Source organism: Kogia breviceps, chromosome 19, assembly GCF_026419965.1.
Source record: "Kogia breviceps isolate mKogBre1 chromosome 19, mKogBre1 haplotype 1, whole genome shotgun sequence".
Lineage (NCBI taxonomy): Eukaryota > Metazoa > Chordata > Mammalia > Artiodactyla > Physeteridae > Kogia > Kogia breviceps.
In genome coordinates, this window is record NC_081328.1 from 50,415,233 (window position 1) to 50,439,530 (window position 24,298).

The following is a 24,298-nucleotide window of genomic DNA, read 5'->3' on the forward strand; positions in this document are numbered from 1 at the left end:
TGGCTGGCATGATAGCAAGTCTCAGGGACATGAAAATGGAAACGTGAGGGCTTGGGAGCTGCTGTTCTGGCCGTAGCTAGTGGAGTAGTAGCAGTCACATTCAGTAGAAAGTCACTGAACTTAGAACGGTTAAGCCCACATACCACACCACAGCCTCCAGTACAGCTGATACTCAGTCCTAAGGCTTCAACTTCAACGTTGTGATCTGGCCTTACATTTTCTTTTTTTCTTTAAAGATTTTTTTTTTTTTTGCTGTACACGGGCCTCTCACTGCTGTGGGCTTTCCCGTTGCAGAGCACAGGCTCTGGACGCGCAGGCTCAGCGGCCATGGCTCACGGGCCCAGCCGCTCCGCGGCACGTGGGATCTTCCCGGACCGGGGCACGAACCTGTGTCCCCTGCATCATCAGGCGGACTCTCAACCACTGTGCCACCAGGGAAGCCCTCTTTAAAGATTTTTTTGATGTGGACTACTTTTTTTTTAAAAAGTTTTTATTGAATTTGTTACAGTATTGATTCTGTTTTGTGTTTTGGTTTTTTGGCCTTGAGGTATGTGGGATCTTAGCTCCCTGACCAGGGATCGAACCCGCACCCCCTGCATTGGAAGGCGGAGTCTTAGCCACTGGACTGCCAGGGAAGCCCCCAGCCTTACGTTTTCTAATGTAAGAGTATAAGTGCACAGAAGACTACAAAGAATTTCTTCTTTTGATGAGCTCAACAACCACTTGAAGGCCTACTATGTGTCAGGTTCTGGGAGTATAATAGTGAACAAAAATCCTTGGGTGTTATCCTCAGGGAGGTTTTAGACTCGTTTCTAAAACTCCATTTCCAGGAAACACTGCTTTTATTGGAGGGGGAGGGAGTGAACATGAAGGGTTTCAATTTTACCAGTTCAGACTAAACTAAAAATTTGAATTTGAAAAGTAGTTAAAATAATACATAGTATAGATGCAGTTACAAGTTTTCTTTAGCTTCCTAAATATAAACACTGAAAATTGTTACCTGTTTTCTGGGAGAATCTAGTATGGGGAAGTCAAGCCTCAATTGCTGAGAGCATCAGATTCCTCTGGTCCTGTCTAATCAGTCCTGCCTTGTAACCAGGGGAGATGCTGGCGCTTGACCAGATGTCTGTTTTGAGATAAATGAGGCCAGGGTGGCGCAGAAAAGGTCTGTCAGCTGGTGGCTGACTGGAACCGCCTGGGTAGTGAGTGGTCTTTTTCCAGGTTACCTTCCCTTCCGATTGAGCAGAATGATACGGGGACTGTCCCCAAGGGGCCAAGGTCTCAGGACTGCATCTCTTAGATTCGTGCCACCGCCCTGCAAAGGGAACAACTAAAACACACAAAACATAGTGGCCATGAGGCCTCTTAAATCTTCCCACTATTGTGGCCCCCACAGGAGAGTAAATCAGCTGGAATCTAGGTGAACCTTAAGGGGTCTCCCCCCCCCAAAAAAAAACCTGATGTGTTTCCTGGTTAGGAATGCCTCTGCACAGCCCTATAGCGCTGTTTGGGAGCGTTTACTGAGAACAAAAATTGGTGGCACCTTGGGTGTAGCCAGGGCTTCCTGACCCACTAGGACTGGCTGTCTTTGGGGGTCGGGAGTGGCTTCTAGGACGGGCAGGTCTCCTCGCTGAGGCCGGCTCTCTGCGGGGCGTGTTCTTGCGTGGAATCCCTGGGGCACGCAGGGGGCCCCCACAACCGGGCAGCGAACGGGGCCGCGCACCCAGTTCCAAACGTCAGGGCACTCCAGGGCTGGAACTCGGAGACCGAAGACCGGACGGTGGCGGGCTGACGGCGGGGGCTCGGCGGTTCCCGGACCCCCGTTTCCCGGGAGCGAAGAGTGGGAAGCCCGAGGGCCAGGCGCTTCCTCTCCTTCCTCCAGGCGGGCTCCAGACTGCGACTGCTGCCCGGCGCGGCGGGGGTGCCCCGGGGCCTCGCAGGGGCCCGGAAATGCCCCAGGAGCGTGACAAGCCGTGAGGGGGGCAGGGCCGCCGGAGAAGGCGCACGCTGCCGCCCGCGATGGCGGCCCCCTCGGTCTCCCTCTGGGAGCTGGCCGACCTCGCCATCGGCACTCCGGAGGTGGGCGCCGTCAACTTCACGGCCCTGCACACGCTCATCGTGGCCATGCTCAAGAATCTCAACCTGCAGGATACTCGGATCGACTTCCCGTCCCCGATGCTCGAGCAGAGTCGCTTGTTCGAGTCCCCGCAGGTCTCAAGCAGCAGGGCGCGGCCGCAGGCGCTGGAGAGCCAGGTGAAGGACCTGGGCGGGCAGGTCCAGGACCTCGGCCTGCAGCTCAAGACCATGGGGAGCCAGGTGCAGGCCATCGTGGCGCACGTGCAGCACTTCCCCTCCCAGGCCGGCGGGCTGGACGCCCGGGACTGGCTGGAAGTGAAGGATCTAGCCTTGCTTACGCAAGGGAAGGCGCAAGTAGGGTCGACGGACGTCCAGAAGGACGGCGAGCCGGTCCCCCAGGTGGGCTCGCGGGCTGTCCGCCCCTCCCCCCGCCCCGGCTGCTCTGCAGCGCCCCCTGGAGCTGAGCCCCGGAGGCGCACCTGAGGGAGGAGGGCGGAGCCAGGAGCCGGGAGACGCGGGCGTGGCGGGGCCCAGGCCTGCTTGCGGCCTGGGCCCACGCGGCCCGTGCTCTACCTTTCAGGGCATGGAGCTGCTCCAGGACATCATGGAAGACGTGAAAATACTGAAGGAAGCCCAGCAAAAGGCGAAGGAGCAACCCGAGTTGCACCCGGAGGTGAGGGCGGCTGGACCCCACCTTGGGGAGCTTGAGTGGCCCCTTCCCGGGCAGCCTCCTTCGTCCCCGCTGTTTACACGGGGGCTCACCCACCACTTGTCAGACACCCAGGCATCCTGAACCGACCCAGAGAGGGGCTAACAACTTGTCAATAGTCTATGAGTGAATTTCCTTTAAACTAGAATAAAGAAAGAAGGTGGTGGGTGTTGAGAGACAAAGCTTGGTCCAAGAAGAGGGGGACTGGAACGGAGAGGGTTATGGGTCACCACCACCATCCCCCTACCTGCGACCCCCCAGGCAGCCCCACTCTCACTTGGATCTTTGCTCCCTGGGAGAGAGAAGCACGAATCCCTCAGCGTAAGCATTTTCCAGTGAACAGCAGAGACCGGAAGTATGCCAGTTCCAGGAGATACTAGGCGTTGCTCCTGTTTCAGGCCCATACGAGACCAGAGTAGGGGATTGGAGCTGGGAAAAAAGGAGGAGCAATTAGGAGGAAGCCCAGGGAGAAGCTGAGAAGAGAGACTTGAGAGAGAAGAAAAGCTCAAAGGAGGGGGTGGCCGAGACCCAGGAGGAGACTCACCCGTGGATGCCACGTGCCCACCTCATCCCAGGCCTCCAGCCCCCAGCAGGACTCATTTTTGCTGTGGGAAGCTTTTCTTTTTAAAGTGTGTTGTTTTTAGGTTTGGGGCTGTCTTCGGTCAGACTAAAGGCTTGTTTTACCTTTAGATTCGTAGATTCTGGAGGTTTGCAGAAGTTATAAGGAGCCACTTAGATGGTAGCAATTTGCTTTGGTTCTTTTGAGGTGCTTTTCTCTTTAAGCAACACAGTCGTTCAGATGCCCTTGAAGTACCCAGTCATCTTTGTCCTTGAGAGGCCAGGTTAGCCTCGTGGAGCAGTGCTGGAATTGTCTCACTAGTGGGTTGTGTGAAATGCATCCCAGGACCAAAGAAAGGTTCCCATTCCCGCATCGCTTTTGCTTGGGCACGCTGTCCCCGGGTACCACCTACCACACTCCGCTTCCCTGCCTCCTGTTGGCTGGGAAGAGCCTGGGGGGCCTGGCTTACCAGCCTTCTCTTTACCCTCGGCTCTCTCAGACCCACACACCTCCTTTCCTCTTCTGCCTTGTGAGAGTGTGTGTGTGTGTGTGTGTGTGCGTGTGTGTGTGTGTGCGCGCGTGCGCGGGGGACACAGGAGGGGCTGCTTTGATCCTCAATCTCTGAACTCTTCTTCCAGAAACTCCTCCAACGGGTTGACAAACTGGAGAAGCTAATTAGAGAAAGGGACGAATTCCTGGTAATCTCAGCCAGTTGTGTGGGAAAGGGCCCTCAGGGGCCCCAGGGGGTAGGATGGTTGCCCGCAGCCCGGTCCCCTCTCTCGGGGCCCATCCAGACTCTCACCCCAGGTGTCTGCATCCTTCCAGGGTGGGGTGCTGTATGCCCTCTGACTCTTGGGGTGCCCCCCCTGGAATGAGGGAACATTCTTACCCTCCTTGCTCAGTTGTCCATCCAGAGCCCACATGGGACAGGGAACCAGCCACTCAGGACTCACTGGCTACTTGGACAGTGACTTCTCCTCGGGGCTTTGGAAGGACCCACCCAATCCTGTTAGTTCTGTTCTGTCCCTAAAGCTTCCTGGGATTAAACTCGGGGTGTGTGTGTGTTATATGTTGTGTGTGTTTGGTGTGCGTGTGTGCACACATACGTGCTGTCTTTCACTGTCAGGAAGTAATGAGCTGGAAGCTCAGTGTGATGTCGGGTGCAGAAGAAGCCAACATGGTCACCTGGGAAGATCTGGAGCAGGCGATTATTGACGGCTGGAAGGCCTCACAAATGGTGAACAGAGACGGGGGTGGGGGGCGTGGGGGGGTGGGGGGGCTTGGGCAGCAGTCATGAGTGGGGCCCCCGAACCTTTCCCTTTTTTACTGCTGTGCAGTATTCCATTATGTGGATGTTTATGATTTATTTCACAAGTTTTCTATTTTGGTTACTTTTCATGTTTTTCCCCAATCTTATCACAAACCATGCTCTAACGTGACACTCACACAAGTGAAGGTACTCATAGGATAGATCCCTAGAAACAGAACGCACATTTGTGATTTGGCTAGCTTTTGCCAAATTACCTTTCGTGGGCGTGGTTCCAGTTTGGACCCCCACCAGCAATGTAGGAGAGAACTTGTTTCTCAGTATCCCGCCAACGCTGTCTGTTGGTACCCACTTTTTTTTTTTTTAGCTTGGCTGATCGGTTAGATAGAAAACAGTACCAGAGCATAGTTGTGATTTGCTTTCGTAGCTTTTCAAAGTTCCTTTAGAGTCTGTCCTGAAATGCACGAGTCCCTTCACTATTAGTCGACAAAGGTGACTAACCCTGGAAATAAAACCTCTTCAGGAAGCCTTTTGCTGATGGTGACTTGTACCCACGGGCACGGGCATCTGTGCCAAGGCAGCGCACAGGATAACCAGGCTCGGCTTTCTTTGTCTGAATAAAGTGGGTATTTTCAAACGGCCCTCAAGGACAAGGGTCAGCTGCCCTTTGGCCTTGACATTCCTCTTCCCCTGGCTTTGTGTATCTGGGTCACTCAAAAAGGGTCACATGGACGGACAGACTCACGGTGAAGAGAGCAAAGAACACTTTGGCACCACCAAGTGGCCATCTGGGGTTCACCAAATATTATCTGGGTACAAAAGACACCCTTCTGGTCTCCCAGACTGCTTTCTGAGTTTGGGGCCCTTCTTTAGAGGAAAGCAGCATCAGAGACAGTTGGAAGAAGGGCCTGCAAACAAAGAGAGTGGCCTAGAAAAAGGTGGCCTCTGCTTTCACTGTTACATTTTTTTAAGCCAAAGCTTTTTTACACTTACCCACATGTCACTGTGCTATGTTTTTTTTTGTTTTTTAAAAAAATATTTATTTATTTATGGCTGTGTTGGGTCTTCGTTTCTGTGTGCAGGCTTTCTCTAGCTGTGGCAAGCGGGGGCCACTCTTCATCGCGGTGCGCGGGCCTCTCACTGTCATGGCCTCTCCCGTTGCGGAGCACAACAGGCTCCAGACGCGCAGGCTCAGTAGTTGTGGCTCACGGGCCCAGCCGTTCCGTGGCATGTGGGATCTCCCCAGACCAGGGCTCGAACCCATGTCCCCTGCATCGGCAGGCGGACTCTCAACCACTGCGCCACCAGGGAAGTCCCTTGAGTTATTTTCTTAGCGGCTCCATAGCCACGTTCGGTGTAGGGCTGATTACCCTCCACTTCCGACGCAGCATATTTCTGAGTCCTTTGCCCCCTGAATTACAGGTTTCTCCAAACTGGCCTGTAGAAACAGGCACTGTTCCCAGCCCCACAGGAGTCCGGGTGCTGTTCCCTCTAGCTCCGAAGATGGTTCTTTTCCCAATCTGGGTAGTTTCCTCACATGTATGTGCTGGTCATTTCTGTGCTGCATACCCGAGGGGGACCCCTCAGGGGATCTGCTTTGTTGTCTTAACATGCTTGTGCTTTCTTCCCAATCCTCTGTGCTTTGAGCTCTCGCTGCCTCAGTCTCCCTGCAGGCTTATCTCTGTCTCCCACACAGGGAGTCTGCTGGGCCCCACTTCAGTCTCCCATCCCTGCACTGCAGCCTGGGAACCAGCCAGCCAGGAAGCCGAGGCAACAGTAGGGCTCCCATATTTTGCTTCCCCATCTTTCAGGGACTGCTAGCCTCTTCATCAGCTGATACCCAGTGTCGAGAAAACCACTGTTTCATAGTTGTTGCTTTTTGGTTTTTGGTTCTTGGTTGTTATAGACCGGAAGGTAAATCTAGCCCCTGTTACTCCATTTGGGCTGGAAATGGGAATAATCCATCATCTTTTTTTTTAACAGCTTCTTAATTTTCTACAGTATGGTTGTGCCATAAATATACCCCTATTGATAATCTATTTTCATAAATAATGCCACACACAGACTGTACATATCTTGGTGCATCCTTTTGTGAGAGTCCATACAGAAAATTCCCATCTATGGAATTTCTGGATTTGTGCTTTGCATTTTATTGTTTTTTTTTTTTTTTTTTTTTGCGGTACACGGGCCTCTCACTGTTGTGGCCTCTCCCTTTGCGGAGCACAGGCTCCGGACGAGCAGGCTCAGCGGCCGTGGCTCACGGGCCCAGCTGCTCCGCGGCACGTGGGATCTTCCCGGACCGGGGCACGAACCCGTATCCCCTGCATCGGCAGGCGGCTTCTCAACCACTGGGCCACCAGGGAAGCCCTGTGCTTTGCATTTTAAATACATGGTATACTTTCCCTGCAGTGTACACTGTACCACCAGCAATGGGTCAATGATGGGGTAGACTTGCTATTGTAAACTCCATAAATTATCCTTTATTTGTACTCAGCGAGGGTTGGAGTTGACCACTTGTATTTTGCAGGTTTTCCCCTGCCTTTTAGGAGGGAAATTACATATTATGATGCCATTTGCAAATGTGCAGATTCTCAGAAATCTGGAGAACTATCCTTCAAGAATGTCAGAGTTGGTCTTTGTGTCCAGTGTAGTTTTGTGAGGGTATTTTCTTCCAACGGCTCTAAATCATCTTAGATACCCCACACTTCCATCCCTCCAACTCTTACTATGAGTACTTTTTACTTAGAGTCACTGATTTCTTTCTTCCTCTTCCACCAGGTCTCAGAGTCATCAACAGGGCTTCCTAGGCGCAAAGGGCAGGGTTCCATAACATCAAGTGATAAAATTCCAAGTGGAGCCTCCACCAAGCATCCGAGTATTGACGAGGCTATAGAGTCTGCCAATGGTTTTAGCACAGATAAGACCTTCTCGGGAACCAGTGGCATAGGCTACTCCTCTGAAGGGGTTACTGGCAGGGAACGAAGCAAAGGTGCGTCTGCCACTGGGTTTCCTGGTAGAAAACAGCACTCAAGGGCCCGTGAAGAAGCTGGCCTAACCGAACCCCATCCCCAGTTGAGAGCAGAGTCAGATCGTCGCCCGGCTAGAGAGCAGCACGGCTTAGCACATCTACCCAGAGATGAACGAGATGCACACCCTGGCCCAGTTTATCAGGACGTATCCTCTGCCACCTCGCCTAGAGATCTGCATGGTCATGTGTCCCCAGCTCAGAACGGGGGAGTGCACATTAGCCAGGGTCGAATCTATGCACGGCCAGATCAACATGGATTAGGACCACTTGGCATGGATCAGCCTGCATCGCCACAACCTAGCACTTATGTACGTGGTGTGGTACCCCTCACTGTAGGTCAGCTTGGAGTGATGCCACCTGGAATGGATGAGCAGGAATTGGTACTAGCTGGCATGGCTCAGAGTGATACAGTGCCACCATTGGCACCTGGCAGAGATCAGCAAGGATTGGGACTACCTAGTACAGACCAGCCTGGTATGGTTCCACTGAGCACATATCAGCATGGTGTGATACTTCCTGGCATAGACCAACATGGTAGAAAACAGGCTGGCATGGACGAGAGTGGTATGGGACCACTTGGCACTGATCAGCATGGATTGGTACCTCTTGGTGTAGATCAGCACGGATTTGTAATGTTTCGCATGGATCAGCAGGGCTTGCTGTCACCTGGTTTGTTGCAAGTTGCTGCAGATCAGCAAGGTTTTGTACAGCCCAGTTTGGGAATATCCGGCTTCATACAACCTGGCACAGAGCAGCATGATATGATCCAGCCCAGTGCAGGTCAGCCTGCTTTGGTCCAACCCAGTATAGGTCAGCCTGCTTTGGTGCAGCCCGGCGCTGCAGGTCAGCCTGGTTTGGTGCAACCTGGTGCAGGTCAGCCTGGTTTGGTGCAGCCCGGAGCTACAGGTCAGCCTGGTTTGGTGCGGCCTGGTGCAGGTCAGCCTGGTTTGGTGCAGCCCGGAGCTACAGGTCAGCCTGGTTTGGTGCGGCCTGGTGCAGGTCAGCCTGGTTTGGTGCAGCCTGGTGCAGGTCAGCCTGGTTTGGTGCAGCCTGGTGCAGGTCAGCCTGGTTTGGTGCAGCCCAGAGCTGCAGGTCAGCCTGGTTTGGTGCAGCCTGGAGCTACAGGTCAGCCTGGTTTGGTGCAGCCTGGTGCAGGTCAGCCTGGTTTGGTGCAGCCTGGTGCAGGTCAGCCTGGTTTGGTGCAGCCTGGTGCAGGTCAGGCTGGTTTGGTGCAGCCTGGCGCAGGTCAGCCTGGTTTGGTGCAGCCCAGAGCTGCAGGTCAGCCTGGTTTGGTGCAGCCTGGAGCTACAGGTCAGCCTGGTTTGGTGCAGCCTGGTGCAGGTCAGGCTGGTTTGGTGCAGCCTGGCGCAGGTCAGCCTGGTTTGGTGCAGCCCAGAGCTGCAGGTCAGCCTGGTTTGGTGCAGCCTGGAGCTACAGGTCAGCCTGGTTTGGTGCAGCCTGGTTTGGTGCAGCCTGGAGCTACAGGTCAGCCTGGTTTGGTGCAGCCTGGTGCAGGTCAGCCTGGTTTGGTGCAGCCTGGTGCAGGTCAGCCTGGTTTGGTGCAGCCTGGCGCTGCAGGTCAGCCTGGTTTGGTGCAGCCCGGAGCTGCAGGTCAGCCTGGTTTGGTGCAGCCCGGAGCTACAGGTCAGCCTGGTTTGGTGCAGCCCGGAGCTACAGGTCAGCCTGGTTTGGTGCAGCCTGGTGCAGGTCAGCCTGGTTTGGTGCAGCCTGGAGCTGCAGGTCAGCCTGGTTTGGTGCAGCCCGACTCTGCAGTTCAGCCTGGTTTGGTGCAGCCCGGCGCTGCAGTTCAGCCTGGTTTGGTGCAACCTGGTGCAGGTCACCCTGGTTTGGTCCAGCCTGGAATGTATCAGCGAGGTTTGGTGCAGCCTGGTACAGGTCCACATGGCTTTTTTCAACCTGGTGTATCTATGCCTGGCTTGGTTCCACCTGGTGCATATCCACCTGGTCTGGTACAGCCTGGTAGCTATCCACGTGGTTTGGTCCAATCTGGTGCCTATCCACGTGGTTTCATGCAACCTCGTGCTGATCAGCGTGGTTTGGTTCAACCTCAGCATTGGCTGAGGCGATCTGGTGCAGATCGAGGCTTGATACCACCAGGCACAGAGCTTCATGGCTTTCCAGCATACCATGCAGATCCTCGAAGTTTTATACCACCACGCCCATACCAGCATGGTGTGGCACCTCCTGGCAGAGATGAGTATGGTCGGGTGTCAGCACTCGTAGCCAGTCAAGGTTTGGCATCACCAGCTATAGACCGAGAAGGTTTGGTACCACGAGAGACTTATCAGCAAAGTTTGATGCGTCCTGGCCCAGACCAGCATGGCCCGAAACCATTACGCGCAGGTGTGGGATCTGCACGCCAGGATCAACGGCATTTGGAAACACCTGAACCAGAGCAGCATGACCGGGCACATTCTGTCCCAGACTCCCATGGCTCAGGGTACCAAGGTGTAGATCAGTATGTCGAGGTAGGTTTGGATCCAAATGAACTACGTGACTCAATCCGACCTGGAGTTTCTGTTCAGGCTTCCGCAAGCCAAGCTGCCCCCTTTCTCAGGAGCACGCACTCCCTTGACTGTTTATACCAAGGCTCATTAGGAAGGAGTGATGTTCACAGTGAGGAACATGATTCACTGGAGAAATTGGCTCCTAGCTTCCCCACGGCAGTGGAAACATTTCGTCTGATGGGAGAGCTTATCGGCCTCTACGTGGAGCTTAAGGAGAACATAAAGGATCTAGATGATGAACAAGCTGGCCAAACAGACTTGGAGAAGATCCAGTACCTGCTGGCACTGATGGGTGGGTGCCGCGTGCCCAGAAGAGAGGCTGCTGTCCTCCTCCTCGCTTGGTTTCATCCTTCTCTCTCCCTGGGCCTCTGCCTGATGCCCTGAAAACAGCATTTCCATTCTTAGCCATTCTGGGTTCTCCCATAGCCTTCAGGGTCCAAGAGATGGGATTAAACCGGTAGGAGTGAAGGAGCCTCAGGAGAGGAGGGAGGCAGATTCTTACGCCTTTGCCAGACTCTCTGGAAAGCAGCTGGGAAGATGTTGTGATGAAGGGAAAATGATTTCATGGGGTTGGGCAGGGAGAGAGAATGTTGAAAAATTAAATTTAACCTTTGCACATTCACAATTCTAGCCCCAGAGAATAATTAAGATTTTAGAGTTGGGTGGAAATTGTGGGTAAGTGGTCCCACAGCCCTTTCGGATATTAAGCATTAGGTGGACTCTTCAGAGCTAAGGACGCTTATCTCCTAAAAGGACACTCCTTTCCTTCCATCCCCTCTCCATCTCCCAGGAAAAGCAGATAAATGATATGTGTTGTTCTTGATTGGGAGGGCTGGGATTGGGAGCCCATGGGGAATCTGACGCTTCTGACCCTAAGGCCTCGATTCTCCATAGTCAAGAAGTCCATACCCGCTGACCTGCAGGAACAGCTGAATACCTTAAAGGCCTTGACCAAAGAAGTTCGCCAGGAAAAAGCAAAAGTAAGTAAGGGAGGGTCCGCCTACTTGGCCTTCAAGTGCCAATCATCCCTCATTTGCATTTGGATAGATTACACAGTCCTTTCACTTTCATTATTATCTCACTGGATCTGTACAGTCTCCTCAGATGGGAAACACACCTCGGGTATCCACGTGTTTATTTCCTGGATCTAAAACCTGACATTCAAAGCTATTAAGATTCAGTTGGGCCAACAAGGAGGCCTGAGCTCCTTTCATTACATGTGGCCATTTCCAATAAAAGCCACTGTCCCTGGAGCAGCCTTGGGGCCAAGTTCGTGGGACTGTCTGGGACCAGCGGTTACGGCGAGCGGCTGCTACGTCTTCAGTCATTCTTTTAATGCTAGCTACCTGCGTCCATGGGATGGATGGATGGGTGGATGTTAGGAAGGGACCTTGGGCTTTGCCAGAGGGTTGGATAGGATTAGGGAATGGGGGGGACTCCCTGGTGGTCCAGTGGTTAGGCACTTTCACTGCCAGAGGTCCGGGTTCAATCCCTGGTCTGGGAACTAAGATTCCCTCAAGCTGTGTGGTTTTTTTTTTTTTTTTTTAAAGGATTAGGGAATGGGGGAGGGGCTTGCTGGGGCTGCAGAGGTATGTTCAGAAAGCAGAGATCTCAAGCCTGCCTGACCCTCCTCTTCCACTGGATTTGTAGCTGGAGCAGATGAACAGGATCCTGGAGGGGGAGGGAGAGCAAGAAACAGGAAACGAGGTGAAAGCTGGCCAGCTGAGCCTGCAGCTGGGTATCCTCAGGTAAAATCCCCCTGCCAAATGCAGCTTCTGTCCCGGCATCACATGTTCTCAGCCAAGGAGGTGATAGAAGCCTTCGGTTCATTCATCCCTGAACTGACCACTATCTTTGACCCGCATTGTGTCTGCTCTTCAGGTTGTCCGTATCTAGTTCAAGTGGAAGTTTCCCAGGTTCTTAAAACAGCTCAGCACCAGGGCTTAGAAGAACCAAAAAAAAAAAAAAAAAAAAAAGCCTCTCAGATTCTGCCCCCAGTTGGAGGCTTCGGAGCATTTGCTAGAGCCCCTCAGAGCCGTCTCTGTGCAGTGCCAGGCCTCATCCCCTAGAAGCCTCTCAGGCCAGCACACTGGGTACCCACCTCCACGACAGGCGGGGCCTTGGACCCCTTAGACAGTGTTGGAGGGGGACGTGAAAGAGCCCCATCTGCCTCCTCCATCCCTGACGTCCGGGGCTCAGCACTGCTGGGCCCAGGCCCCTGGGCCGGTGGTGGGGCCGGACCATCTCTCGTGCATGCAGGGTCACCGTGGCTGCCATCGAGAAGGAGCTGGCGGAGCTGAGGGAGAGTCAAGAACGGGGCAAGGTCAGCATGGAACATTCGGTCTCCGAAGCCTCCCTTTACCTGCAGGATCAGGTGAGGATTCCACACTCTCCGGCCACAGGGACTAGGGCCCTTCGCAGAGTTGGCTGTGGACATTGGGGATAGTAGAGTCTTATCTGATATATAATTTGTAGATATTTTCTCCTGTTCTGTGGGCTGTCTTTTCACTCTCTTGAGAGTGTCTGCCTTTACATTTTTTCTTTTTTAAATTGGAGTATAGTTGACTTACGGTGTTGTGTTAGCTCCAGGTGTGCGTGCCGTTACATCTTCAGTGTTACGATCCTTGGTCACCCCAGAATGTTCCCAGTGAGGAGCGTCTGGACTAGGAACAGCCCTCTGAGTGCTCACAGAAGATCAGATGGGCAAAGCCACTGGGCCCAGGAGTCCCACGTCAGCAGCCCCTTGCTAGAGGTCCCACGTGCTGGAGGCCCCATTCTGGGCCCACCCCGAGTGTCGGGACGGTGGTGTGCACCGTTTCATGACCCAGACCTGATTGTCAGGACAGCAGTAGATAGTGCGTTAAAGAGTCATCTGTCATCCCAAAGCTCACACCTGAGCTTAGCAACTTCCGGGGCTCCCTGGGGCCACACCTGGGAGGGCATCCGCTCCCTGCTGGGCAGGCTCGGCCTCTTGACTCTTCAGAAGCGTGTCGGCTCTTCTGGTGGCAAGAGTCTTGCTGAGCTCGGGCAAAAGGGAGCCTGGCTGAAAGTTACATACGTGTAGAGGAAATTGGGAAAAGCAGAATTTCCAGGCCAAGCGGGCAGTCTGGCCCGGGCCACCACCTGTCTGTCTTTCTGTGTGTCTGTCTTGGCCTCTGTATCCCCTTCCTTATCCATCTCTCTCAAATACCTGCACATCTCTCTTCCCTTCTGCTCTTAGCCAGCTTTTTTTATCTCTCACACACAGTCCAAAAGGGCTGCTCCAGGCCTGGCAGTGTTACGCGCTTCCAAGAAAGGGGGCCTGAGGTTGGTGCAGTCCCTCTCTCTAAGCCAGGACAAGACGTCACAGGTCTTTGGCCAGTCGGGTGTCTAGCTGGGAGCAATCATTTGTGGGGACAAACTGGGACCATGGGATCCAGAAGAGAGCAGGAGGGCCAGCGGAAGGAGTTTGTTCCCAGCCAGGCCATGAGAGACCCCTGTAGTGGTAGCACTTATCACATTCTCTCTCTTTATTTTTTTTATTGAAGTGTAGTTGATTTACACTCTTATATCAGTTTCAAATTCACACCACAGTGATTCACTGTTTTTGTAGACTATATTCCACTTAAAGTTATAAAATAATGACTCTATTTCCCTGTGCTGTACAATATATCCTTGTGGCTTTTTTGTTTTACAGATAGTAGTTTGTACCTCTTAATCTCCTACCCCATCCCTCCCCCTTCCCTCCCCCCACTGGTAACCACTAGTTTGTTCTCTAGATCTGTGAGTCTGTTTCTGTTTTGTTATACTTACTAGTTTGTTTTATCTTTTAGATTTTACATATAAGTGACAACACACAGTATTTGTCTTTCTCTGGCTTATTTCACTAAGGATAATACTCTCTAGGTCCATCCGTGTGGTTGCAAATGGCAAAATTTCATCCTTTTTTTTTTTTGCGGTACGCGGGCCTCTCACTGTCGTGGCCTCTCCTGTTGCGGAGCACAGGCTCCGGACGTGCAGGCTCAGCGGCCACGGCTCACGGGCCCAGCCGCTCCGCGGCACGTGGGATCCTCCCGGACCGGGGCGCGAACCCGTGTCCCCTGCGACCGCGTGGATGCGGCGTAGCTGGGCCTCGCTCACTGCCCCGCACCTGCCCTCTCTCCCGTGCCCAGTTAGACAAGCTCAGGATGATCATCGAGAACATGCTGGCCTCGTCCTCCACGCTGCTGTCCATGAGCATGAACGTGGCCCCGTGCAAGCTCCCGACCACCCTGGCGCCCGGCCAGATCGACCCTGCGGCCACCTGTCCAGCCTGCAGCCTGGACCTGAGTCACCAGGTCAGCACGCTGGTGCAGCGCTACGAGCAGCTCCAGGACATGGTCAGCAACCTGGCTGCCTCCCGGCCCTCCAAGAAGGCCAAGCTGCAGAGCCAGGTGACGCCGCCTGCTTTCCTCCGGTGCGGCCGCTCACGGCCCGCCTGCAGGGAGCCCCTCGGGGAGTCCCAGGGGGAGGGATGTTTGGGCCACTTTCCCATGATGGAGCCCCTTAGCGACCGCACGCAAGTCCCTGGTCCTTCCATAGGGTCGCAGCGAGGGCAGCCGCAGAGCTGGCTCTGGGGATGGAGGACCACGGGGAAGAGCCGGCTCCATGGGTGGGGACCGCACAGCTGGCGGAGGGGTGGAGCAGTGCCATTCACATGCCTCGGGACGCTGGCATAGCTTTAGCATTCGTCGCCTCTCCTTCATGCCGGTCTTCTGGACTCCTCCTCACTTCCCCTCCAAAGGGCAGGCCTGCTGCTGGGGCGGGGAGTAGCACAGGTGCCTGAGGCTTGCCTCTCAGACTCCAGAATTCAGATTCAGCTCAGGGTGGGTGGCGAGGCTGTGGCCCACACCCCAGCTCTCAGGGGAGCAGCTCACCACTCCTGGGCCTTGAGACCACCTCTACTGCCCACCCACCCCGGTGGACCCTGTCCCTCAAGGCTAGTCCACGGGGAGGTGGGGAATTGTGGCGGCAGCTGAGGAGATCCAGAATGGGGTCTGAAGTCAGCCTGTCTGCCGGGTGATGTTTTTTGGTTTTATTTTTATTTTTTTATTGTTTTTTATTTTTTTGCGGTACGCGGGCCTCTCACTGTTGTGGCCTCTCCCGTTGCGGAGCACAGGCTCCGGACGCGCAGGCTCAGCAGCCACGGCTCACGGGCCCAGCCGCTCCGCGGCACGTGGGATCCTCCCGGACCGGGGCTCAAACCCGTGTCCCCCGCATCGGCAGGCGGACTCTCCACCACTGCGCCACCAGGGAAGCCCTGGGTGATGTTTTAAGGGCTGACTTAGCAGGGGCAGCAGTACCCCTGGCGGTGCCCCAGGGAGGCTGCCTTTGTCCTTCTGCCGCAGGATGAAGAGCTACTGGGCCGCGTCCAGAGCGCCATCCTGCAGGTGCAGGGCGACTGTGAGAAACTCAGCATCGCCACCGGCAGCCTCATCGAGGACCATCGGCAGGGGCAGAAGGACATCGAGGTGAGGCAGGCGGGCCGGGGTCGGGGGGGTGGGGCCGGGGCCGAGGCGCGACCCCAGTTCCTCCTCGGTCCTTATTCTCTGCTCCCTCGGCCTCCCAGGTGTTGTACCAAGGTCTGGAGAAGCTGAAGAAGGAGAAGGCCAACAGGGAACACCTGGAGACGGAGATCAATGTGGTAAGGCCAGGCCGAGGGGACCCCCTGCGTCCCAGGGAGGTCCCACCGCTCGTTCTTCAGAAGGCTGAGAGAGGAGGGGAGCCCGACGGGGGGCACGTGGGCTCAGTGCTGGCGCTCTCACCGCAGGGAGTGGGGCCCCCCCCGTGGCTCTCTCCCACCCGGGGGCCTCTTCCTCTCTCTGGGCAGAAAGCCGACAAGAGCGCCCTGGCGGCCAAAGTGAGCCGTGCCCAGTTTGACGCCACCATGGAACAGCTGCAGCACATGATGCAGGAGCTGGTGGCCAAGCTGAGCGGGCAGGAGCAGGACTGGCAGAAGATGCTGGACAAGCTCCTGGGAGAGATGGACAACAAGGTGAGGGGTGGGAGGCTCCAGGGCCCCCTGGGCCGGGACGACACCCTCTTCCCCAGGAGCCGCAGGCCCCGCCCGCTTCCTCAGAGCTCACCTGGGCCCCGCCCTCACCCACAGCTGGACCGCCTGGAGCTGGACCCGGTGAAGCAGGCCCTGGAGGATCGCTGGAAATCCCTGCGACTGCAGCTCAGAGAGCGTCCTCCACTCTACCAGGCGGACGAGGCAGCCACCATGCGGAGGTGAGGCCTGGGAGGGGTGAGGGCAGGCGGGCTGGAGGTGGAGGTGCGCTCGGAGGGAATGGCTGATCTTGCCTGGGACCATCCCGCAGGAGGAGTGACAGAGTTTTAGAGCTTGAAAAGCTCCTCTAGCTCAGGCCAGTTCACGTGACAGCTGAGAGAGGGAGGGGAGGGAGGCGTAAGGCTCTCTGGGCACAGGTGGGAGGGGCTCCACAGCCCCCAGAGCTGACAGCACTCCTGGAAGACCTGGCCCATGGCAGCCCGAGTCCCAGGACTTCCATTCCTGGCCGCCAGAGGGCTCCCGAGGCTTACGCGGGGCAGTCCTGGGGCCCTTGGGAGCCCTGCCGGCTTTGGGTTAGCGTAGGTGGGTGCTGGGTGTGTGCCCAGAAGCGGACACGTCTAGGAGCTGGTGAGTTTGGTGAGTTCCCGGTGCTGAGCTGGGCCCGGAACTGCCTCTGGTGGCCCGGGGCCTGTCGCCCTGGGCACTGGGCGTCCAGCCTGCCTGGCCCACGGAGCGCCGAGCCCGCCGGGTTCTCTGTCTCTCGCGTTCGGGACCCTCTGGGCAGGGCGCTTACCCTGTGTGTGTTCCACTCCTCACAGGCAGCTCCTGGCACATTTCCACTGCCTCTCATGTGACCGTCCCCTGGAGACGCCTGTGACTGGACAGTGAGTGACCCCAGCTGGTGGCCACGATGGGGGCGGGCACGGCAGGGCTGCGTCTCCTGTATCCCTGCCTGTCTCCAGCTCCTGTCGGCTCCGGCTCTCTCACCGTTCGCTCCGTACACCTCGGCTGCCCCCTGTCCTTCAGCCCCCACCCCTGCCCGGGCGGGAAGGCTCCTCGGGCAGGGGGAGTGGGGGGAGTGGGCGGGGGGCTTGGACGATGGGGTTTCTCACACTCCGACCTTCCCTTCTCTCTGTCCCTGCCCAGAGTCACCCCCCTGACTCCCGTGGTCCCAGGCCTGCCCGGGCACCAGTCCATCCGCCCCTACACGGTCTTTGAACTGGAGCAGGTCCGGCAGCAGAGCCGCAAGTACGGGCAGCGGAGGGAGTCCTGTGCGGGGCTTTGCAGGGGGGTCTGGAGGGCGAGAGTGGAGGCCCCTCCTCACGCCTGGGATGGGGAGTAGGGGCGGTGCTGCGAGGGTGCTGTCTGACGGAGTTCCCAGCTCCTCCCACGGTGAGAGCCTCGGAGGAGGAGAGCACCGACCTAGTAACCGCCTGCCTTTGGGTCCCTGCTGGGCGTCCTGGGGCACATTGCCTCTGAGACCCGCCCCCCTCCCTGCTCATAGCGGGCATGTCTGGGGGTGTGTGTGTGTGGCTCCACGAGCGGGTGGGATAAGTGGGTGGGAGGCGTGTTTCACGCCCTCTGGGGCTCCTGCCCTCCTCCCCGCAGCCTTTCCACCTCCTCCTTGAGGGGAGGATGCCGGGGGCGTGGCTCACCCCTCCGCTGGGCCCACCCCCCGCAGCCTGAAGCTGGGCAGCGCTGCCCTCCCCCCGGGCAACCTGGGGCTGACGGAGCCAAGCGCGGGGCGCCTGCGCAGCATGCACTCCAAGATGCTGATGGACATTGAGAAGGTGCAGATCCACTTTGGGGGCTCGGTCAAGGCCAGCAGCCAGATGATCCGCGAGCTGCTGCACTCCCAGTGCCTCAGCTGCCCCTGCTACAGACGGTGGGTGGCCGGGCCGGGCCCCCGGGGCAGGCGGCGAGCTTCGGCCCGCTCACAGCCGGCCGGCCGCTGAGAGCGGGGGAGTGTGCGTGCGTGCGTGTGTGTGTGTGTGTGTGTGTAAGAGAGGGAATGTGTGTGTGAACACGTGTGGGTGTGAGAGAGCATTGTTCATGTGTATTGTACGAGTGAGTGTGTGAGATTCTGTGTATGCATGAGGGGTGGGGAGAATGTGTGTGAACGTGTGTATAAAGGTGTATGAGAATGTGATTGTGTGTGAACATGTATGTATGTGTATGTGTGAATGTGTGAACATACACGTGAACGTTTGAGAATGTGTGTGAATGTATGTGTGTGTGAACATGTACGCGTGCCCGTGTGTGTCCGTGTTCTTCAGGGGGGCCGGGCCGGGCCGCCCTGCTCGCTCACCCACTCCCTGTCCTGCCTCGAGCGCTGCCCGCCCACCCGGGGCGTGTCCCCGGCCACACCTGCTCCCCGTGACTCCCGTCTTCACCGCAGGCTGCCAGATGCGGCCGATCACACCTACCCGAGGACGAGGACGCCCCGCCGCTGCGGGGGCAGCCACACCCTTACCTACCCCTACCGCCGCAGCCGCCTGCAGCACCCGGCACAGAGCCAACACCCCACCGAGGAGATCCGGATCGCCAGGAAGGTGGGGGGCACTGCCGTGACACCAGACTCTCAGGTCCCTCTGGAAAAGCCACCGGAAGTCCCCTCCTGGGCCCTCGGCCTCGGGGCCGTTTCTTAGACCCAGTCCAAGCGTCAGGTTCTTATCCTTTCCTGGGAAAAGGAATGCCAACCCGGCCACCCGCCCACCTGGCACTACCGCCTCCACCACGGGCCCCCCCTTCCCTCTGTCGCTCGGCCCTGGCGCCGCCCAGAGCCCCCTCAAGGGCTCTGAGCACCCTTTGGCGCCGGCCTCAGGAGAGGACCGCCCCCTGGGAGGCAGGACGGGAGGGCAACTCTGAGCGGCACTCGCCCATCTCCACAGCACGACGAGGTGGATATCCTGGGCCTGGACGGACATATTTACAAGGGACGGATGGATACAAGGCTGCCGGACATCCTGAACAAAGACAGTGAGTGTCCAGGTGGCCCAGAGGCCCCTCAGCCTCCTTGCTTGGGTCCCACAGGATCCGTCCAGCTCCTAAGGCGCTTCTTGTGGCCACCGGGCCCTGACTGCCTTCCTCCTCCACCTCCCTGACTCCAAACGTTCAGGTCTCCAAAAGCCTCCGGGTCAGTGTTTGCAGAAGGGGGACAGCTGTCCAGTCTCAGCCAACTAGCTGGGATGTCGTGGTCCCATCTTTTCTTGCCAGCCTCTACCCTCAGACTGCCACCCCCGTCTTCCTAACTAAGCCTCTGTTCCCAGCATCACCGAGGCCAAGTCCTACCCCTTCTTCATAACCCAGAGTACCCTCTCCTGAGCCCCCCACCACTCTGTGAATCACCTGTGTCCTGGAATGTCCCCCTCCAGTTAGCCATCCTGAGGTGTGCTGTTTGTCACTTCCCACCGGGTCTCGCCGCCATGTATGCACCTTTCTAGTTGCCTCCCCTCCCGAACTGTAAACCTGGAGTCAGAGCTCACCCAGCACCTGGCATGGGGCTGACGTCTGTGGGTGGATATCCGAGTGACTGGGTGGATGGATGGTGGACAGACAGATGGCCGGGCAGACATTTCGGTGAATGAAGTGCTTACAAGGGGCATATCCACGAATAGAGATGGAGAAGGATGCCAGCTGAGGCTGGCTGTGACCTGCAGCCCTGCAGCCCTCTCCCCATCCCCATGGGTCCCCACAGGGCTCCCACCCGGTGTCTCAGAACTGCCCCTCCGCTCCACTGTCTCCATCAGATTCGGGCATAAAGCACAAGGCCGAGCAGTCCCGGCCCCACATGCACCGGCAGCAGTCACTCAGCGACAGCGGTCAGCGGCCCTCACGGCCCCAGAGCGCTCAGGTGCTGGCTGGCAGAAACTCAGGTAGCTCCTCTCTGGATGGAGGGTCCTTCTGGGTGGCCTAGGCACTGCCCGCTGCCTCTCCTCCTTGCCCCGCCAGGCCCCTTTCCTGCCCATGCCTGGTATATACCTTTATTTCCCTGGAGAGAAGAAGGGCCTGGGAGCTGAGGGGCGGGATGCAAGGGAGGAGAGAGAAAACCCTTCATTGCTGAGTGCTTGATAATGCGCCAGGCCTGTGGTCAGATACTGTCACTGCCCCCATTTCACAGAAGAGGAAATAGGGGCAGAGTTGCAGCCCAAGCTCTGGCTCCAGGCCCGAGTCCTTCCCCTGCTCACATATGCCGACTCTCCTGGAGCTAAGCCCCCTGGCCTGGAAGGTCCCCCAGAGTCCCTGCTCTCCCCAGAGGGCTAAGGGTTCCCCTGGGGTTTGGCTACACATGGGGCCAGAGAGGGACAGTGGCCTGGAGCTAGGAGGCTGGATCACTTCCAGGTGACTCTGAGGCCCTCTCCCCTTTCTCTTGACCAGTTTCCTCATCTGTCGATAAAAGGGTGCTGGGTCAGGGCCGCTTAGTAAGGCTCCCCCTTGAGAGTCTAAGAAAGGTGCTGACTTTCTTCCCATAACAAGTTACGCACCCACAGTGCTTTACAGCTACTTCCGGAGGTTCAAGGACCACCCCCACCCCCTGCCCAGCTTAAGAGCCCCAGCTGGGTACTTTTTACACCCCGCTTCCAGTTCCAGCATTCAGTGAGTGCCTGGAGGAAGCAGAAACAGAATAAGCAGCAGTGGTGGTCTTGTTGCCTCGCCTCCGTTGAGGGTTCCTCCCTGGCCAGGCACTGCTGAGGAGCTTTCCACTTACAAACCAGTCTTCATGCTCATGCATTAAGAGGCAGGGACCACTGTTGGTCCCACCTACAGCTGAGAAAGCCGACGCACAGAGAGGTTAAAGTATTTGCACAAGGTCACACAGCTAGGAGGCAGCAGAGCTGGAGTTCAAAGCCAAGCCACCTGGCCCCAGAGCCAGCACTGGTGACAAAAGGGTAAGAGCCTGGGATGGAGGACTCAGCAGTGGACAGACAGCACAGGTCTGTGGCTCTTGGTTCCGAGGTGAGTGCTTGGGGGTACTTAGCTTTTTTCTCCCCAGCACTCCACCGTCTACTCCAAGGGCACTTAAAATGTGTGGAAGCAGCAGCAAGAGGGAGGGGAGTGTTAGGGAAAATTCCTGCACCTCTTGGTGCCAATATTGCCTAAACAGTCCCTGCCTTCAGAGGGAACGTTCCCAAAGAGGCAGGCTCTCAGCCCCTGATGAAGGCTTGCTTATTTTTAACTCAGAGAGATTATAAAGGAGTGTGACTGAGGGGCTGGTATGAGGGCTTGCCACCCCCTCCCCCCAGCATGACGCCCTAGCTCGGCCTGGCTACTGGGGCTGCTCCCGACTTCCCTGGGCTTTGCGCAAGCTGGGGGCGGCCGCTGGTGCGCGTGGGAGCCAGACAGAGCCAGGTCTGCTCCCTCCTGTCTCGCAGGTCCTTCTCTTCAACAGAAAGACAGGCCCGTCTCCACCGAGGGGCGTCTCTCCCAGCCGAATACAGCTCACCTGCCCAGTGAGATGGCAACCCTGCCAGCGGGGCTGGAGATGCACCTGGACGTGCCTCCAGGGGAGGGGCTCGAGGAGCCCACGCGGGGGCCGAGGTCCACCACGGCTCACTGAGCACAGCTATGAATAAATGCTTAGGAAAAAGCTTGGGGCCGTGCAGCTTCTCTGGTCCTGGCTCAGGAAGGTGGAGTGAGAGGGAGGGGCCGCTGCAGGTCGGATGGCAGACCTCTTGCAGCCTGACCATTAGGCCATGGCCCCCAAACAGGTTGAGCTGTTCTCTGAGGGTGCCAGGGCTTCGAGAGGGCTGAGTGTTGGACCCAGGGCCGGGAAGAGGCAGCACAGGCCAGACCCCGGGCTCCAGGACTGGCGGGCCTGCAAGCGGTCTGCCCTCTCCTGACCCCGGCTGGACCCGGTGCCGTGGCCTTCTCTGGCCCTGGCACCGCCTTCCAGCTGGGGAGGCTGGCCAGGGCACTCTGGTGAGGTTGGGATGCTTCATGTCTGTGCTCGAGCTGTACCTTGTGTATCTTGGAGCAAAGGTAAGGGTGGCAGCCCTCCTGCTGCTGGCAGGGAGGCTCCTGGCACATCCTGGGCGGGAGCGGTGCCACCAGCACCTGGGAAGGTTCCTGTTTGCTGTCCTCTGTGGCTTACCCTTGAGTGGCTGCTGCAGACGCAGGAGGGGCGCAGACCCAGGGGCCGCCAGGGCTAGGTCGTGTCCCTGCTCCCCTCCCCGCCCCTCCCCAGGAAGTTAGAGCAGAAGTGTGCCTGGCATTTGCCAGGGGGTCTTGAGGCCTGGCCCTTGTCCTGCTCCAGTGTCACCCTAAACAGGCCAGAGGGCTCACTGCTGTCCCCCAAGTCAACTGTAAGGGACAAGCCCGTCCCCAATCAAAGCCCCAGGGACAAGGGAGAGCTGCCCCGCACCCGGACGGAGGCCTCTGCAGTCATGGAAGCAGTTTTCTGCCTTCAGATCAGTTCTCAGCAGCTCCCTCCTCCGAGGTGGGGTTCCCTCCCCCCCGCCACCTCCCCCCCCAGTCCCCTCTGACATGGGAAAGGGATGTCTGGGGTAAGAGGGCTGATTTAGGGTGCGAGGTGAGAGATGACAGAGTCACACAGGAAAGTGTAGCAGGAAGTAACCGAGAAAAGGGTTTCTCCCTAGTCCCCCTGTGGGCACAGGAGGCGGGGGTTGGCTGGAGGTGCCACGGGTGGGGCAGGCGCTCCGTGCGGGAAGGGGCATCCCCCATCTCTCCCCATCTGCTGAGATCCTGTTCACTGTTGAGCCCTGGGGTCCCAGTCGGCACCGCCCACACGCCCGCACCCTTTTCTCTGCGAGGGGGCGGCAGGGCCAGCCCCAGGCCTCCTCCGCTCCTGCCCGAGAAACGTCAGGTCACTGGCTCAGCGTCCCTGGCCTAGAATCCAAACTCCCCAGCTTGGCAGGGAGGAGCGGCAGCCAGGCCTCCCCGATGCCCCCGAAGGGATGAGTGACATTCCCCGAGCAGCCCAGGCCACCCCTGCCTCCCCGCCCCTGGGCCCGCCTGCCCACCCTCACCCAGGCAGCCCGGCGCTGCCCGCCCACGTGCCCACGAGGGGCCTTCCCCTTCCAGCCGGGGAAAGCACAGGTGGGCAGAGAGGGGTGCGGGTGGGAGGAGTCTCACAGGTTTCCAAGCAGGAAACAAAACTGAAACGACAAGCCCAGCTTCAAAGTACATGATCACATGCAGCGGGGCCAAGGACAGCTGCATCCCCGGTTCTGCCCCGCTCCCGCAGGGGCTGCCCCGCAGGTGACCTTGTGAAGACACACGAGGCCCAGGAGCAGCACGGGCTGGCTTGCCAGGTGGGGCCCTTCCCGAGTGTCACTGCACGTTGGGCCTGAACCTCCCGGCCCCGCGGTCCTGATGCACAGCAGTGCCCGGGCTGCTGAGAGAGGGAGGGAATGAGCCCATTCACACATGTTAAAGGGGTTTTTTTGGGGGGGGGGGGGGGGCAGGGGGCTCAGGAGGAATCCCAACCCTGCGGCCAGCCATCCACTCCTCCGTTCGGGTGGATAAGCTCCTCACGCACCTGGCCACCTGCGCTGGAGAGTCTGAGAGAGCCCACTGCCATCACTGCTGCTTCCATTCTAGCGCCTGCAGGCCGAGCGAAGGTAGGAAGGGAAAGGAAGCCGGTCCTCTTGGGGACCCACCCAGTCTCTGTGGCTCCGATAGCCTCGGTTGACCTTTGGGACAGGGCCACACGACATGCACATGGGGACAGGTTACCCCAAAGGAGGCTGAGGGCAGGGGCAGCAGAGACAGGCTCAGCGGGACGTGCCTGGGGGAGCAGGTAGAAGCATGGGGCTGCCATTGGGCAGCCAAGCTCTTAAGCCTCCCAAGCTCTTAACCCAGGCGGGGAGACGGCTCCCCTACTGCAGGCAAAGACGGGCTCCGCAGCTGAGGCCTAACCTGCGGCGGGCTGCACGGTGGCGAGAGCCAAGGGGAGAGGGTTACCGTGACCAAGCCAGGACCCGTCCTTCCTCTCCTCCCCACGCCCAACCGGATCCAGCCTGTTGCATCGGCCCCCCTGGCCGGGATGCCCCTCGTCAGACCATCCAGACCCACCACGTGGCAATGGAGCTGGTCCCCCAACCGCAGCACGGCCAAGAGCCTCACCACCCCTCTGCCCAAAGA

At 57.7% G+C, this 24,298-nt stretch overlaps 1 protein-coding gene and 1 long non-coding RNA gene across 5 annotated transcripts; one reads left to right on the forward strand and one right to left on the reverse strand.

The window, feature by feature from the left end:
• The first annotated feature begins 251 nt into the window (after positions 1 to 251).
• On the forward strand, positions 252 to 21,786 carry QRICH2 (glutamine rich 2). Of its 4 annotated transcripts, XM_067021294.1 has the most exons (21): positions 252 to 2,475; positions 2,657 to 2,749; positions 3,983 to 4,042; positions 4,471 to 4,581; positions 7,390 to 8,863; positions 9,515 to 10,459; positions 11,062 to 11,147; positions 11,818 to 11,915; positions 12,427 to 12,541; positions 14,319 to 14,579; positions 15,534 to 15,656; positions 15,755 to 15,829; positions 16,016 to 16,180; positions 16,295 to 16,416; positions 17,014 to 17,079; positions 17,342 to 17,443; positions 17,877 to 18,080; positions 18,594 to 18,747; positions 19,087 to 19,174; positions 19,945 to 20,070; positions 21,568 to 21,786. In XM_067021294.1, the coding sequence occupies exons 1-21, from the start codon at positions 2,020 to 2,022 to the stop codon at positions 21,750 to 21,752; spliced, it is 5,109 nt and encodes a 1,702-aa protein (XP_066877395.1). In that variant the 5' UTR covers positions 252 to 2,019; the 3' UTR covers positions 21,753 to 21,786. The 4 variants fall into 4 exon arrangements, with proteins under 4 accessions (XP_066877395.1, XP_066877392.1, XP_066877393.1 ...); XM_067021291.1 differs by having other exon boundaries at positions 7,390 to 10,459; positions 16,016 to 16,416; positions 19,945 to 21,638; XM_067021293.1 differs by lacking the exons at positions 252 to 2,475; positions 2,657 to 2,749; positions 3,983 to 4,042; ... (1 more) ...; positions 7,390 to 8,863; positions 9,515 to 10,459 and adding an exon at positions 10,815 to 10,842.
• Positions 21,787 to 23,324: 1,538 nt separating this feature from the next.
• On the reverse strand, positions 23,325 to 23,974 carry LOC136793214 (uncharacterized). The gene is made up of 2 exons (XR_010838197.1): positions 23,694 to 23,974; positions 23,325 to 23,549 (listed from the first exon to the last, which is right to left on the reverse strand). It is a non-coding gene; the product is annotated as an uncharacterized lncRNA (long non-coding RNA).
• Positions 23,975 to 24,298: the final 324 nt, after the last annotated feature.

What these genes read in the sequence shown, in the direction of transcription:
- QRICH2 (XM_067021291.1), top strand. Translation starts at nt 2,020, where the DNA reads ATGGCGGCCCCCTCGGTCTCCCTCTGGGAGCTGGCCGACCTCGCCATC. An exon ending in AACCCGAGTTGCACCCGGAG is followed by an intron (nt 2,750 to 3,982) that starts GTGAGGGCGGCT and finishes CTCTTCTTCCAG; the next exon opens with AAACTCCTCCAACGGGTTGA. An exon ending in AGGCCAAGCTGCAGAGCCAG is followed by an intron (nt 14,580 to 15,533) that starts GTGACGCCGCCT and finishes CTTCTGCCGCAG; the next exon opens with GATGAAGAGCTACTGGGCCG.